This window comes from Elgaria multicarinata, chromosome 2 (genome assembly GCF_023053635.1).
Source record: "Elgaria multicarinata webbii isolate HBS135686 ecotype San Diego chromosome 2, rElgMul1.1.pri, whole genome shotgun sequence".
In the NCBI taxonomy this organism is placed as follows: Eukaryota; Metazoa; Chordata; class Lepidosauria; order Squamata; family Anguidae; genus Elgaria; species Elgaria multicarinata.
The window spans coordinates 39,011,254-39,024,731 of NC_086172.1; the positions used below are offsets into that span (position 1 = coordinate 39,011,254).

General features: G+C 40.8%; 1 protein-coding gene across 1 annotated transcript in view; it reads left to right on the top strand.

The window, feature by feature from the left end:
* TTN (titin) overlaps positions 1-13,478 on the top strand; it is a 304,366-nt gene that overhangs the window by 278,984 nt on the left and 11,904 nt on the right. The window contains exons 255-273 of the mRNA XM_063116312.1: positions 92-1,858; positions 1,948-2,244; positions 2,586-2,873; positions 2,993-3,292; positions 3,383-5,449; positions 5,563-5,865; positions 5,955-6,260; positions 6,358-6,648; positions 6,775-7,074; positions 7,219-7,524; positions 8,664-8,969; positions 9,079-9,360; positions 9,657-10,250; positions 10,348-10,635; positions 10,757-11,056; positions 11,288-11,590; positions 11,824-12,126; positions 12,236-12,820; positions 13,090-13,395. Of these exons, the coding sequence (XP_062972382.1) occupies positions 92-1,858; positions 1,948-2,244; positions 2,586-2,873; positions 2,993-3,292; positions 3,383-5,449; positions 5,563-5,865; positions 5,955-6,260; positions 6,358-6,648; positions 6,775-7,074; positions 7,219-7,524; positions 8,664-8,969; positions 9,079-9,360; positions 9,657-10,250; positions 10,348-10,635; positions 10,757-11,056; positions 11,288-11,590; positions 11,824-12,126; positions 12,236-12,820; positions 13,090-13,395 (9,492 nt within the window). The remainder of the gene's footprint in view (positions 1-91; positions 1,859-1,947; positions 2,245-2,585; positions 2,874-2,992; positions 3,293-3,382; positions 5,450-5,562; positions 5,866-5,954; positions 6,261-6,357; positions 6,649-6,774; positions 7,075-7,218; positions 7,525-8,663; positions 8,970-9,078; positions 9,361-9,656; positions 10,251-10,347; positions 10,636-10,756; positions 11,057-11,287; positions 11,591-11,823; positions 12,127-12,235; positions 12,821-13,089; positions 13,396-13,478) is intronic.

Genomic DNA, 13,478 nt, shown 5'->3' on the forward strand with positions numbered 1-13,478 from the left:
TTTTTCTTTATTGTTTTCAATATTTTATGTATACCTAGCTTGTCCCAAATATTAATTCATCTGGTTCACATGTTTTGCTTTGTTTTTGCAGAGGAGCCAGAGATTGATCTGGATGTGGCTCTCAGAACCTCCATTGTAGCTAAGGCTGGTGAAGATGTACGGATAATGATTCCATTTAAAGGAAGACCACCTCCAACTGTCACATGGAGAAAGGGTGAAAAGAACCTTGGTGTTGATGAACGATATAGCATTCAGAATACAGAATCATCCACGCTTCTTAGTATTCCTCAAGTCACTCGCAATGATACAGGAAAATATGTCCTCACAATTGAGAACGGAGTTGGAAAATCGAAAACTTCATTTGTGAATGTCAAAGTGCTTGATACACCATCTGCATGCCAGAGATTGCATCTTAAAAATGTTTCTCGTGGAACTGTGACATTGGTATGGGAACCACCACTCATCAATGGTGGATCTGAAGTAACAAATTATGTCATTGAAAAAAGAGACGCTACAAAGAGAGCTTGGTCTTCTGTTACAGCAAAGTGCTCTAACACATTATTTAAGATAACTGACCTGTCAGAGAAGACCCCATACTTCTTCCGAGTTCTAGCAGAAAATGAAAATGGGTTGGGTGAACCATGTGAAACTTCTGAACCAGTTAAAGCTGCAGAAGTCCCTGGACCTGTACAGGATCTGGTCATGAAAGATTCAACAAAGACTTCTGTCACCTTACAGTGGAGCAAACCTGAATTTGATGGCGGTAGTATCATAACTGATTATGTTATTGAAAAGAGACTGAAGGAAGAAACTGAATGGTCATTTGCAGGGACAAGTAAAGCATGTGAATTTGAAGTTGAAAAACTAAAGGAGCTTTCTGTTATGGAATTCAGAGTGTCTGCAAAGAACGAAAAAGGAAGAAGTGATGGCGTTTCAACTGGGCCTATTACAGTGAAAGACTATGTAATAATACCTGATGCAGACCTTTCCGATATACCTGGAGGACAAGTAACAGTGAGAATAGGCTATAATGTACACATTGAATTGCCATACAAGGGAAAGCCAAAACCAACTATGAGTTGGCTGAAAGACAACATGCCTCTTAAAGAAAGTGAACAGATTCGCTTCAAGAAAACAGAAAACAAAATCACCTTAAGCATTAAGAATGTGAAAAAAGAGAATGGTGGCAAATACACCTTAATTCTTGATAATAATGTTCACAGAAAGTCATTCCCAATTACAGTTATAACACTTGGCCCTCCATCCAAGCCAAAAGGTCCTGTAAAACTAGACGAAATCAAAGCAGACAGTATGGTTCTTTCATGGGGTGCTCCTGAAGATGATGGAGGAGGAGAAATTACTGGCTACAGTGTTGAGAAGCGGGAGACTTCACAAACCAATTGGAAAATGGTATGTTCTAGTGCAGAAAAGACAACTTTCAAAATTTCTAATCTTATTAAAGATGCAGAGTACCAGTTCAGAATCCGTGCAGAAAACAGATATGGAGTGAGCCCACCGCTTAACTCTATAGAAGTCATAGCAAAACACCAGTTTAAACCGCCAGGTTCACCAGGGAAGCCTGTTGTTTACAACATAACAGCTGACGGAATGACCATATCTTGGGATGCTCCAATGTACGATGGCGGTGCAGAAATTACAGGATACCATGTTGAAAAGAAAGAACGAAACAGCATCCTGTGGCAAAAAGTAAATGTTTCATCAATAGCTAATAGGGAGTACAGAGTTCTTGGATTAATGGATGGCTTGGACTATCAATTCCGTGTATATGCAGAAAACTCAGCTGGATTAAGCGCTGCTAGTGATCCAAGCAAATTTGCCTTGGCTGTCTCTCCAGTCGGTAAGTCACTCACTACTCTGTGTGAAGCAGCATGCCAAAGGAACAGGAGCTGACCTCTCTTACTATGCATGCATTTATCTTTCTTTCAGATCCACCTGGCACCCCTGATTACATTGATGTGACTAGGGAAACCATTACTCTGAAATGGACTGCACCTCTGCGTGATGGAGGCAGCAAAATTGTGGGTTACAGTATTGAGAAACGGCAAGGAAGCGGTGATCGCTGGGTCAGATGCAATTTTATTGATGTCAGTGAATGCCAATACACAGTTACTGGACTTAGCCCTGGTGATCGATACGAATTCAGAATTCTTGCAAGAAATGCCGTTGGAACGATCAGCCCTCCTTCTCAGTCTTCAGGCTATATCATGACCAGAGATGAAGCTGGTAAGCCTTATTTATGAAAAGCTAAGTATGTTATATAGAATCTCAAACTATCTTAAAGTTTGTGTGGCACACTCGATTATTACAGTCAGACCGGACAACTATGAACATTTCATGATTAGCTCATTCGGTGCTAAATGGTTGGTTCACACGATTCATTCCTACTTTGAAGTATTATAATTATGAAATAGTGAATTCAATAAAGCAACGTAAATTTGACTAGTTGTACATTTAATGTTATAACTCTAAAATAAAATAACTAATATGCCTCTTTATATTATTTTCTGGGAATATATGTTGGTGATCACCAAGTGAGTATTATTTTACTTCTTTTTATTCTCTAGTTGCACCAAATATTGAATTTGGGGCCGAGCATTTCGAAGGTCTTACAGTTAAAGCTGGAGAAAGCATAAGACTTAAAGTTCTCATCACAGGCCGGCCAGTTCCTCAGGTGACCTGGTTGAAAGATGGACAAGAGATTGACAAAAGACTTAATATCGAAATAACCGATGCCATTGGCTATAGCACCATCTTTGTTCGAGATGCATCTCGGGACCATCGTGGAATATATAGGGTAGAAGCAAAGAATGCATCAGGCACCAAACAGGCAGAAATAACCGTAAGAGTACAAGGTAATTCGGCACTGTTTTACTGGACTTCCTTTACATCAAGTTGGGCTACTATCATTTAACAGTGTTCATTCTGCCTTGGAATTATCACAGTACAAATAATTGATAATTTAATGTTACAGATACTCCAGGAAAAGTGGGTGGGCCAATACGATTCACCAATATTACTGAAGAGAAGGCAACATTATGGTGGGAGCCTCCAGCTAATGATGGCTGTGCAGCAATTACTCATTATGTGATTGAAAAGCGTGAAACCAGCAGAGTATCCTGGGCGCTAATTGAAGACCACTGTGAAGCCTGTAGTTATACTGCACTCAAATTAATAAAGGGCAACGAATACCAGTTCCGTGTCTCCGCAGCCAACAAGTTTGGCGTTGGCAGGCCACTGGAATCTGATCCATTTGTAGCTCAAGCACATTACAGTAAGTTTACTTTAAATTGAGAAATCATAATCATTACCTTGTCATCCTTATCCAGAATATTATGTGATCTTTTTTCCTTTTCTTTTACAGCTGTTCCTGACGCTCCTGGCACTCCAGAACCTAGCAATGTAACAGGAAACAGCATCACACTCACATGGACAAGGCCAAAGTCAGATGGTGGAAGTGACATTGACCAATATATCTTGGAGAGAAGAGAGAAGAAGAGCATTCTCTGGGTCAAAGTGTCCAGCAAGAGGCCTATTGCTGAAACTAGATACAGAGTCACTGGCCTCACGGAAGGCAATGAATACGAGTTCCAGGTCATGGCAGAAAATAAAGCAGGAGTGGGGCCACCAAGTGGTATTTCAAGGCTGATAAAATGCAGAGAGCCAGTTCATCCACCAAGTGCTCCTACCGTTGTCAAAGTGACAGACACATCAAAAACAAGTGTCAGCTTAGAATGGACCAAGCCTGTCTTTGATGGAGGACTGGAAATCATTGGCTACATCATTGACATGTGCAAAGCTGATTTGGGAGAGTGGCATAAAGTCAACGCTGAGACTTGCATTGCTACCAAGTATACTGTGGTTGACCTAGAACCAAACGAGCACTACAAATTCCGAGTCTGTGCTGTCAATGGCGCAGGCAAAGGAGAAAGCTGTGAAGTTTCTGCTTCGGTGCAAACGGTAGATAGACTCTCTTCCCCTGAACTTGATATTGATGCAAGCTTCAAGCAGACTCACATTATCAGAGCGGGAGCAAATATCCGTCTCTTCATTGCCTTCAAGGGCAGACCTGTTCCTACCGCTATATGGTCCAAAGCAGATTCTGACCTTAGCGTGCGGGCTGACATTCATACCACAGACTCATTTAGCACATTAACTGTGGAGAACTGCAATAGAACAGATGCTGGCAAATACGTTTTTACTGTAGAAAACAACAGTGGTAGCAAATCTATTGCTTTCACTGTTAAAGTCCTAGATACTCCTGGGCCACCAGGTCCTATTACCTTTAAGGATGTGACCAGAGACTCTATCACGTTAATGTGGGATGCCCCTGTTTTGGATGGAGGTGCCCGTATACATCATTACGTTGTGGAGAAGCGAGAAGCAAGCCGCCGCAGCTGGCAGGTTGTAAATGAAAAATGTACCCGGCAGATTGCTAAGATCACCAATCTTGCCGAAGGTGTGCCCTATTTTTACCGGGTTTCAGCGGAAAATGAATATGGAGTAGGTGAACCATGTGAATTGACAGAGCCAGTTGTAGCCACTGAAGAGCCTGCACCACCTAAGAGGTTAGATATTGTTGATACCACCAAATCGTCTGTGGTCTTAGCTTGGCTTAAACCTGATCATGATGGTGGCAGTCGTATCATTGGATACCTACTAGAGATGAAACAAAAGGGATCTGACTATTGGATTGAAGCTGGCCAGACGAAACAGCTAACTTTTACAGTTGAAGGTCTTATAGAGAACAACGAATATGAGTTCCGGATCAAAGCAAGGAATAATGCTGGATACAGTCAGGCAAGAGAAGCCTTTTCTTCTGTCATTATTAAAGAACCACAGATTGAGCCCACTGCAGATCTCAGTGGAATAACTAGGCAACTTATAACTTGCAAAACTGGAAGCTCCTTTACTATTGATATACCAATTAGTGGACGTCCTGTTCCAAAGGTAACATGGAAACTTGAAGAAATGAGACTTAAGGAAACTGATAGAGTGACTATCAAGACAACAAAGGTTAGAACCACGCTGACTGTTAAGGACAGCATGAGAGGTGACTCTGGCAAATATTATTTGACTCTCGAGAACACGGCCGGTGTGAAAACATTCACCGTCACAGTTGTCGTCATTGGAAGACCAGGTCCAGTTACGCGCCCCATAGAAATATCATCTGTGACAGCTGAATCCTGTGTATTGTCATGGAAGGAACCTGAAGATGATGGTGGCACTGATATTACAAACTACATTGTTGAAAAACGTGAATCTGGTACAACGGCATGGCAACTGGTAAATTCCAGTGTCAAACGTACACAGATCAAAGTAACTCATCTCACCAAATACATGGAATACACCTTCCGTGTCAGCTCAGAAAACAGATTTGGGGTCAGCAAGCCAATAGAATCAGTACCAATAGTAGCTGAACATCCATTTGGTAAGGAATCATTGTTTCAAGGCATAAATTCAAGCATAAATTTCCTTCAGTTTTGTTTTTCTATGAACAGCAATATCTAACATTCCCTTCATGTGTTTTTTGTTTTTTATTAGTCCCACCAAGCCCACCCACTAGACCCGAGGTCTATTTTGTTTCTTCCAATGCCATGTCTATTCGGTGGGAGGAACCATATCATGATGGTGGCAGCAAAGTTGTTGGATACTGGATTGAAAAGAAAGAACGCAACACGATCCTTTGGGTAAAGGAAAACAAAAGTCCATGTACCGAATGCAACTATAAGATTACAGGACTTGTGGAAGGTTTGGAATATCAATTCAGAACATATGCATTAAATGCTGCTGGCGTAAGCAAGGCTAGTGAAGCTTCCAGGCCAGTAGTGGCCCAAAACCCAGTTGGTAAGTATAAGTGGTAAAGAAAATGTGATATCTATTATTATTTAAGGGAGCATAAAATAATACGTTTTCATCATGTTGTTCTCTTACAGATCCACCAGGTCGACCAGAGGTAACAGATGTCACACGATCTTCAGTGTCATTAAGCTGGTCTTCCCCACTTTATGATGGCGGAAGCAAAGTTGTTGGCTATATTGTAGAACGCAAACCATACAATGAAACTGGAGATGGCCGTTGGCTGAAATGCAACTATACCATTGTCTCAGAAAACTTCTTTACCGTGACAGCTCTCGGTGAAGGAGAGGAATATGAATTCCGTGTATTGGCAAAGAACGCTGCTGGTGTGATTAGCAAGGGTTCCGAATCTACTGGTGCTGTTACCTGTAAAGATGAATACTGTAAGAGACGTTCATTTGTATGCTTTTTAAAATGATGTAGACCATGTCAGTTTGTTAAATTATGAAAATATAAATTTATTTCTCTTGTTTTTCATAGCACCACCTAAAGCTGTGCTGGATGCCAAATTGCAAGGAGATATTGTAACAATTAGGGCTGGATCCGACCTTGTTCTTGAGGCATCGATTGGTGGAAAACCAGAACCAAAAGTCTTTTGGTCTAAGGGTGACAGAGAATTGGACCCATGTGAAAAGATCTCTTTACAATACACAAGCAAGCATGCTGTTGCAATCATCAAGTTCTGTGACAGAAACGATACCGGAAAATACACACTAACTGTTAAAAATGCAAGTGGAACAAAGCAAGTTGCTGTCTTAGTTAAAGTGCTTGGTAAGTATTTCTTGATAATGTTCATTGTTAATTTTCTGGGGCCATAATTTATTTCCTTCGAAGTCATTTCAAAGATAAAAGCATTTCTTTCATGGCAGTAATTATCCTTTTACTCCTTGCCTGCAGATTCTCCTGGTCCATGTGCTGGCAAAATCACCATTAGCAGAGTAACAGAAGAGAAGTGTACCTTGGCTTGGAAAATGCCTCAAGAAGATGGAGGGGCAGAAATTACCCATTACATCGTTGAGAGACGCGAGACCAGCAGACTGAACTGGGTTATTGTTGAAGCTGAATGTCCGACACTGTCATGTGTAGTAACGAGACTTATTAAGAACAATGAATACATATTCCGTGTAAGAGCTGTCAACAAGTACGGACCAGGCGTTCCTCTTGAAACTGAACCCATTATTGCTAGAAATTCATTCAGTAAGTATCTCCCCAGCCCAATTAGGGATTTGTGTTTAGGAGTGGGCAGCAAAGAGAATTGTCACACACATGATAAATGTGAAATATCTGATCTCTCTCTCTCTCTCTCTCTCTCTCTCTCTCTCCTTAAAAAAATACTTGCAGCTATTCCATCACCCCCTGGAGCACCTGAATCAGTGGGTGTTGGCAAAGAACATATCATTATTCAGTGGCTGAAACCAGAGTCAGATGGGGGTAATGAGATCAGTACCTATCTTGTAGACAAACGAGAAAAGAGAAGTCTACGCTGGACACGGGTTAACAGAGACTACATCATTTATGATACGAGGTTGAAAGTTACTAATCTAATGGAAGGCAGTGAATACCAATTCCGTGTCACTGCTGTTAATGCTGCTGGTAACAGTGAGCCTAGTGATGTTTCTCCATACATTTTCTGCAAAGATCCATCATGTAAGTTCCCAAGATCAATATAATTGCAGGTTAAACAATATGGGCATCTCATAGACCTTGGATCTAGAGCAGTCCAAATGGTCTATTTGGTCTGCTTGGTCTGTTTGGTCTATTCACCAGAAACCAAATGAGTGTGCGCTTATCTTCTTATATTCATTTTAAGCATTTAATATGTCACCCTGGGACCATGTTTTCAGGGCCACTTGCGTATTTGCATCTCACTCAGTTATGTAATGGCTACCTCTACTTTACTTAGATAGAACTGGATACCTGGGGCAGGCAGACTGAAGAATCATTATTGAGGAATCATAAGTATTTTGGATGTTGTGCCAGACATATAAATGGATACATTTGTGAAAGAATAATTTATTTTTTTATTCCAGTGTACTAGCTGGCACCTATTTGGGTCAGAAAGCAATTTTTTTTCTTTCCTAAATTTTGGCCAAAATTCTTTGCTTTACAGTATTACAGATCACAACAACTACAGATACAATATTGATTGGTATTATCTTGTACCCCAGTCATATTTCCTGCTTGTTGGGGGAAAAAGGAATCAGTGAACGGCTTTTGCTTCATACTCAGAATCTAACTGTATCGAGGTTTAAGAGGAATTTCTTATTCTTATTCATGAAAATTTATAATGATTTCTTCACCCAGGATCAGATAAGCTAGTGACCCTGGGGTTTTGTTTTGTAGGGGGCTTTTCTCTTTGCCTGTAACGTGTGGGCAGTTTTTCTCATCTACTCTACACCTTTTGTTCCTACTCCCTGTTTGCAGTAAGGTGTAGGATGAATTATGGGGTCAAGAGATAAGAGATGAGAAAAGACGACTCCTGCTTTGGCACAGAGAGTTGCACTGATGACTTGTTGATCCTGTCAAGCTCTATAGTTCTATTATATCACTTCCTTGCATACCAGAGGACTACTTGTGACTTCATAGCATGTGCGCCCAGTGGGGCAAAATGTACTGAAGCATCCCAAAATCTAAAAGTCCATTTTAACTAAAATTATATCCCAATTCAAGTACAGGAAGGATTAAAAAGATATCATCATAGTTACTGCAGACATGTCAACATTGTAATTTCTTCAAGTGTTGTTGTACTCTGTAACAACATGAGCATGTGTCATTTCTTTCCAAAGACACTCCAGCACCACCTTCACCTCCAAGAGTTGTGGACACTACTAAGACCAGCATAAGCTTGGCTTGGACAAAGCCCATGTATGATGGTGGAGTTGATATATTAGGCTATGTTCTTGAAATGAAAGAAGAAGGTACTGAACAATGGTATAGAGCACATAGTACTGCCACCATAAGGAATGCCGAATTCACTGTGATTGGTCTTAAAACAAGCCAGAAATACCGCTTTAGAGTGGCTGCCACCAATGTAAATGGAATGAGTGAATACAGTGAGTCAACTGCTGAAATAGAACCAGTGGAACGGCTAGGTAATATCAAGATCCAATATTTATACATCATTTACAAATATCAGTTTACACATTTGCTTTAGAAATAATTGAGCACAACTTAATCTTTTATTTTTAACCCCATCTATAGAAATTCCAGATCTTGAGCTTGCTGAGGATCTGAAGAAGATCGTTACTGTTAGAGCAGGAGGCTCTTTACGTCTCATGGTATCGGTATCTGGCAGACCAGCGCCAATGATTGCCTGGCGCAAAGAGGGTGTTGACCTGGCAAATCGGGGTATTATTGACACAACAGACAGCTATACGCTGTTGGTTGTGGATAAAGTTAATCGGTACGATGCTGGAAAATATGTCATTGAGGCCGAAAATCAATCAGGAAAGAAATCGGCAACAATTCTTGTAAAAGTCTATGGTAGGTACAAAATGTTGTTATTTATTGTTACAGCAATAGCTTTGCCTATTTCATCACAAGATGATCGCATAAAGTATTTGAAATGTAAATAGAATGGGCAGCAATTAAGTAACTGGGGAGCCAGACAAATAGCAAAGAGGGAGGGAGGGAGAGAGAGAGGACAGCAGTGGCAATTGGTTTCTAGAATAATGAATAGTTTGTGAGTTTTATTTGAGTAATACAGTTGGGGGGGAACAAGAACAATGCAGAAAAAATATTAAAATGTTTATTTTGTCTTTCCTCCCCCCCCCCCCAAGACACTCCTGGCCCACCAGGATCAGTGAGAGTCAAAGAAGTCTCAAAGGAGTCTGTGACAATTACTTGGGAAATTCCTACTATTGACGGTGGAGCTCCGATCAACAACTATATAATTGAGAAACGTGAGGCTGCCATGAGAGCTTACAAGACAGTGACTACTAAATGTAACAAAACCATTTATAGAATTTCTGGACTCCTCGAAGGAGCTCTATACTATTTCCGAGTACTTCCAGAAAATATCTATGGTATTGGTGAACCCTGTGAGACGTTAGATGCGATGCTTGTGTCAGAGGTTCCAAGTGTGCCTCAAAAACTGGAGGTGGTTGATGTTACCAAATCAACTGTATCACTTGCATGGGAAAAACCACAGCATGATGGCGGCAGCAGGCTAACTGGCTATGTGGTTGAGGCCTGTAAAGCTGGAACCGAAAGGTGGATGAAAGTTGTAACACTAAAGCCTACAATACTTGAGCACACAATAATTTCATTAAATGAAGGCGAACAATACTTGTTTAGAGTCAGAGCACAAAATCAGAAGGGTGTGTCCGAACCAAGAGAGATAGTCACAGCAGTGACTGTACAAGAACTAAAAGGTAAGGGTCATAATTATGATGAAAACTGAAACTTTATTCAAAATGTTGATACATAGTTAACAAGGATTAACAATGTTGGGGTTCTTCTTCTTTTTAGTTCTACCTGCAATTGATCTTGCTGGAATACCTCAAAAGACCATTCATGTACCTGCTGGTAGACCTGTAGAACTAGCTATTCCAATTTCTGGACGACCACCTCCAGCTGTTTCTTGGTTCTTTGCTGGCTCTAAACTAAGAGAATCAGAACGGGTCAAGGTTGAAACAGTCGCTAAGACAGCTAAATTAACTATTCGTGAAACCACAATACGTGACACTGGAGAATACACACTTGAACTGAAGAATACAACTGGAACTGCTCTTGAAAGAATAAAAGTTATTATTCTTGGTAAGGATTTGTTTTGAAAACCTAATTGTCTATGATTTTTCTTGCATATTTTTTTCCAGTTTCAACTACACTGTTAGTTTTACTATTTCTTCATTTCTTTGCCTATTTTCTTTTTTCACAGACAAACCTGGACAACCCATTGGACCTATTAAAATAGTTGATATTGACTCAACTTTTGTAACAATTTCCTGGGAACCACCTGAGATGGATGGGGGTGCAACATTAAGTGGCTATGTGGTGGAACAACGTGATGCTCACCGTCCAGGATGGTTACCAGTGTCTGAATCTGTAACTCGGACAATGTTTAAGTTTTCTAAACTTACCGAGGGTGCCGAGTACGTGTTCCGTGTGGCTGCCACAAACCGCTTTGGCATTGGATCTTACTTGCAGTCTGAAATTATTGAATGCAAGAGCAGAATCAGTAAGTATTTTCCTAAGTTCTCTGCATTAAAAAAATTAGATCAGTTTATATGGACACATACTGAAATACTTGAAGACTTTATGCTGCACTACATAAATTCTGTTTTTCTTTTGCTTCAGTAAGTCGTTGAATCCTAGCTATGGTACCATGTGTCTACTTATTAGGAACAAAACGTGACTGTAAACAGAATTAAGTTCTCTTCCCCCCCACCTCCTATTCTTTTAAATGTAGGTATTCCTGGCCTTCCTGGCACCCCAGAAGTGTTTGATATCTCTCGTGATGGAATGACACTTACTTGGTATCCACCAGAAGAGGATGGTGGTTCACAGATCTCTGGTTATATTGTGGAGCGCAAAGAAGTGAGATCAGACAGATGGGTCCGTGTAAATAAAATTGCAGTGACTATGACACGCTACCGATCTACTGGGTTGATAGAAGGACTGGAGTATGAACACCGTGTCACCGCTATCAATGCTCGGGGCACTGGCAAACCAAGTCGAGCTTCCAAGCCTGCAGTTGCTATGGATCCAATTGGTAAATAATCTCCTATATTTCTTTATCCTTATTTTCTGTAGTCATAAAGTACACTAGAGGCAGAGAGAAAGTCCAAAAGAGGCCTGGAGCCAGACAGAAGATGCTCATGTTTAATCATGTTACCAGCAAAATATTTGTAAGATGGTGGATATTTTGGACTGCCTTTTAAACGGCAAAACTATATGTGTAGCCACCTTGAATGTGTCTAACTCTGCTCTGAACATATATTCCAGCTCCTCCAGGCAAACCTCAGAATCCAAGAGTTACAGATACTACAAGAACATCCATTTCTCTGGCTTGGAGCCCACCAGAAGATGAAGGCGGGTCTAAAGTCACTGGCTACTTGATTGAAATGCAAAAGGTTGATCAGTTTGAATGGACCAAATGCAACACCACTCCCACCAAGATCCGTGAATACACTCTAACGCACCTTCCTCAAGGTGCAGAGTATAGATTCCGTGTTATGGCCTGTAATGCTGGTGGCCCTGGTGAACCTGCGGAGGTACCAGGAACAGCCAAAGTGACTGAAATGCTTGGTAAGATACTTGAACTCTTACTTCTTAATGAAATCCTTTTTAAAAAAAGTATACACAAAAACACTTTGGGACCATTTTTTAATACATAACATGTTTTTCCCCTTCCTAGAATATCCTGATTATGAACTTGATGAAAAATACCTGGAAGGTGTCTTTGTAAGACAAGGTGGCGTAATTAAACTTTCAGTTCCAATCAAAGGAAAGCCCATTCCGATATGCAAGTGGACTAAAGAAGGGCATGATGTTATCAAGAGAGCGATGATTGCCACTTCTGAATCAGATACTGAACTTGTGATAAAAGATGCAGAAAGAGAAGATTCTGGTACCTATGATTTGACGCTTGAGAACAAATGTGGCAAGAAGGTTGTCTACATCAAAGTCAGAGTGATTGGCATTCCAAATCCACCAGAAGGACCACTTGAATATGATGACATACAAGCACGCTCTGTTAGAGTCAGCTGGAAACCTCCAACAGATGATGGCGGAGCAGATCTACTGGGATACATTGTTGAGAGGCGTGAAGTACCGAAGACTGCCTGGTACACTGTGGATTCCAGAGTAAAGGGTACATCCCTAGTCGTGAAGGGACTCAAAGAAAATGTGGAATATCACTTCCGGGTTTATGCTGAAAACCAGTTTGGTGTAAGCAAGTCCCTGAAATCCGAAGAGCCAGTTGTGCCAAAAACACCATTGCGTAAGTATACCTTTCAGTCTTGTTTATTTTCTTAAAGAAAATAAGCATATTGTATTTTTATGTTGCCCTTGCTCCAAGTAGCTCAAAACAGCATATCCTTTTTATCCTCACTACAACCTATGAGGTAGCTTAGGCTGAGAGATAATGATTGACTTAAGGTCACCTAGTGAGCTTCATGGCTGAATTGAGATTTGAACCCAGGTTTCCATTATCTTTGTCCATCACTACTCCCCACTGACCTATGGTTGTTTTTCCCTTTGATGCATCAGATCCTCCAGAGCCTCCAAGTTATCCACCAGAGATACTCGATGTCACAAAGAGTTCTATTAGTTTATCTTGGTCCAGACCTAGAGATGATGGTGGTTCTCGTGTCACTGGCTACTATATTGAACGTAAAGAGACATCTACTGAGAAATGGGTCAGGCACAACAAGACTCACATCACAACTACAATGTATACAGTCACAGGGCTGGTTCCAGATGCTGAATATCAGTTCCGTATTGTGGCCCAAAATGATATTGGCGAGGGTGAACCAAGCCCTGCTTCTGAGCCAGTTGTGTGCAAGGATCCATTTGGTACGTAAATGTAGTTTCTGTATTAGAGGGCATCAGGATGATGGTTTTGAAGAAGGCACATTTTAATTTCTTATGAAAATGTT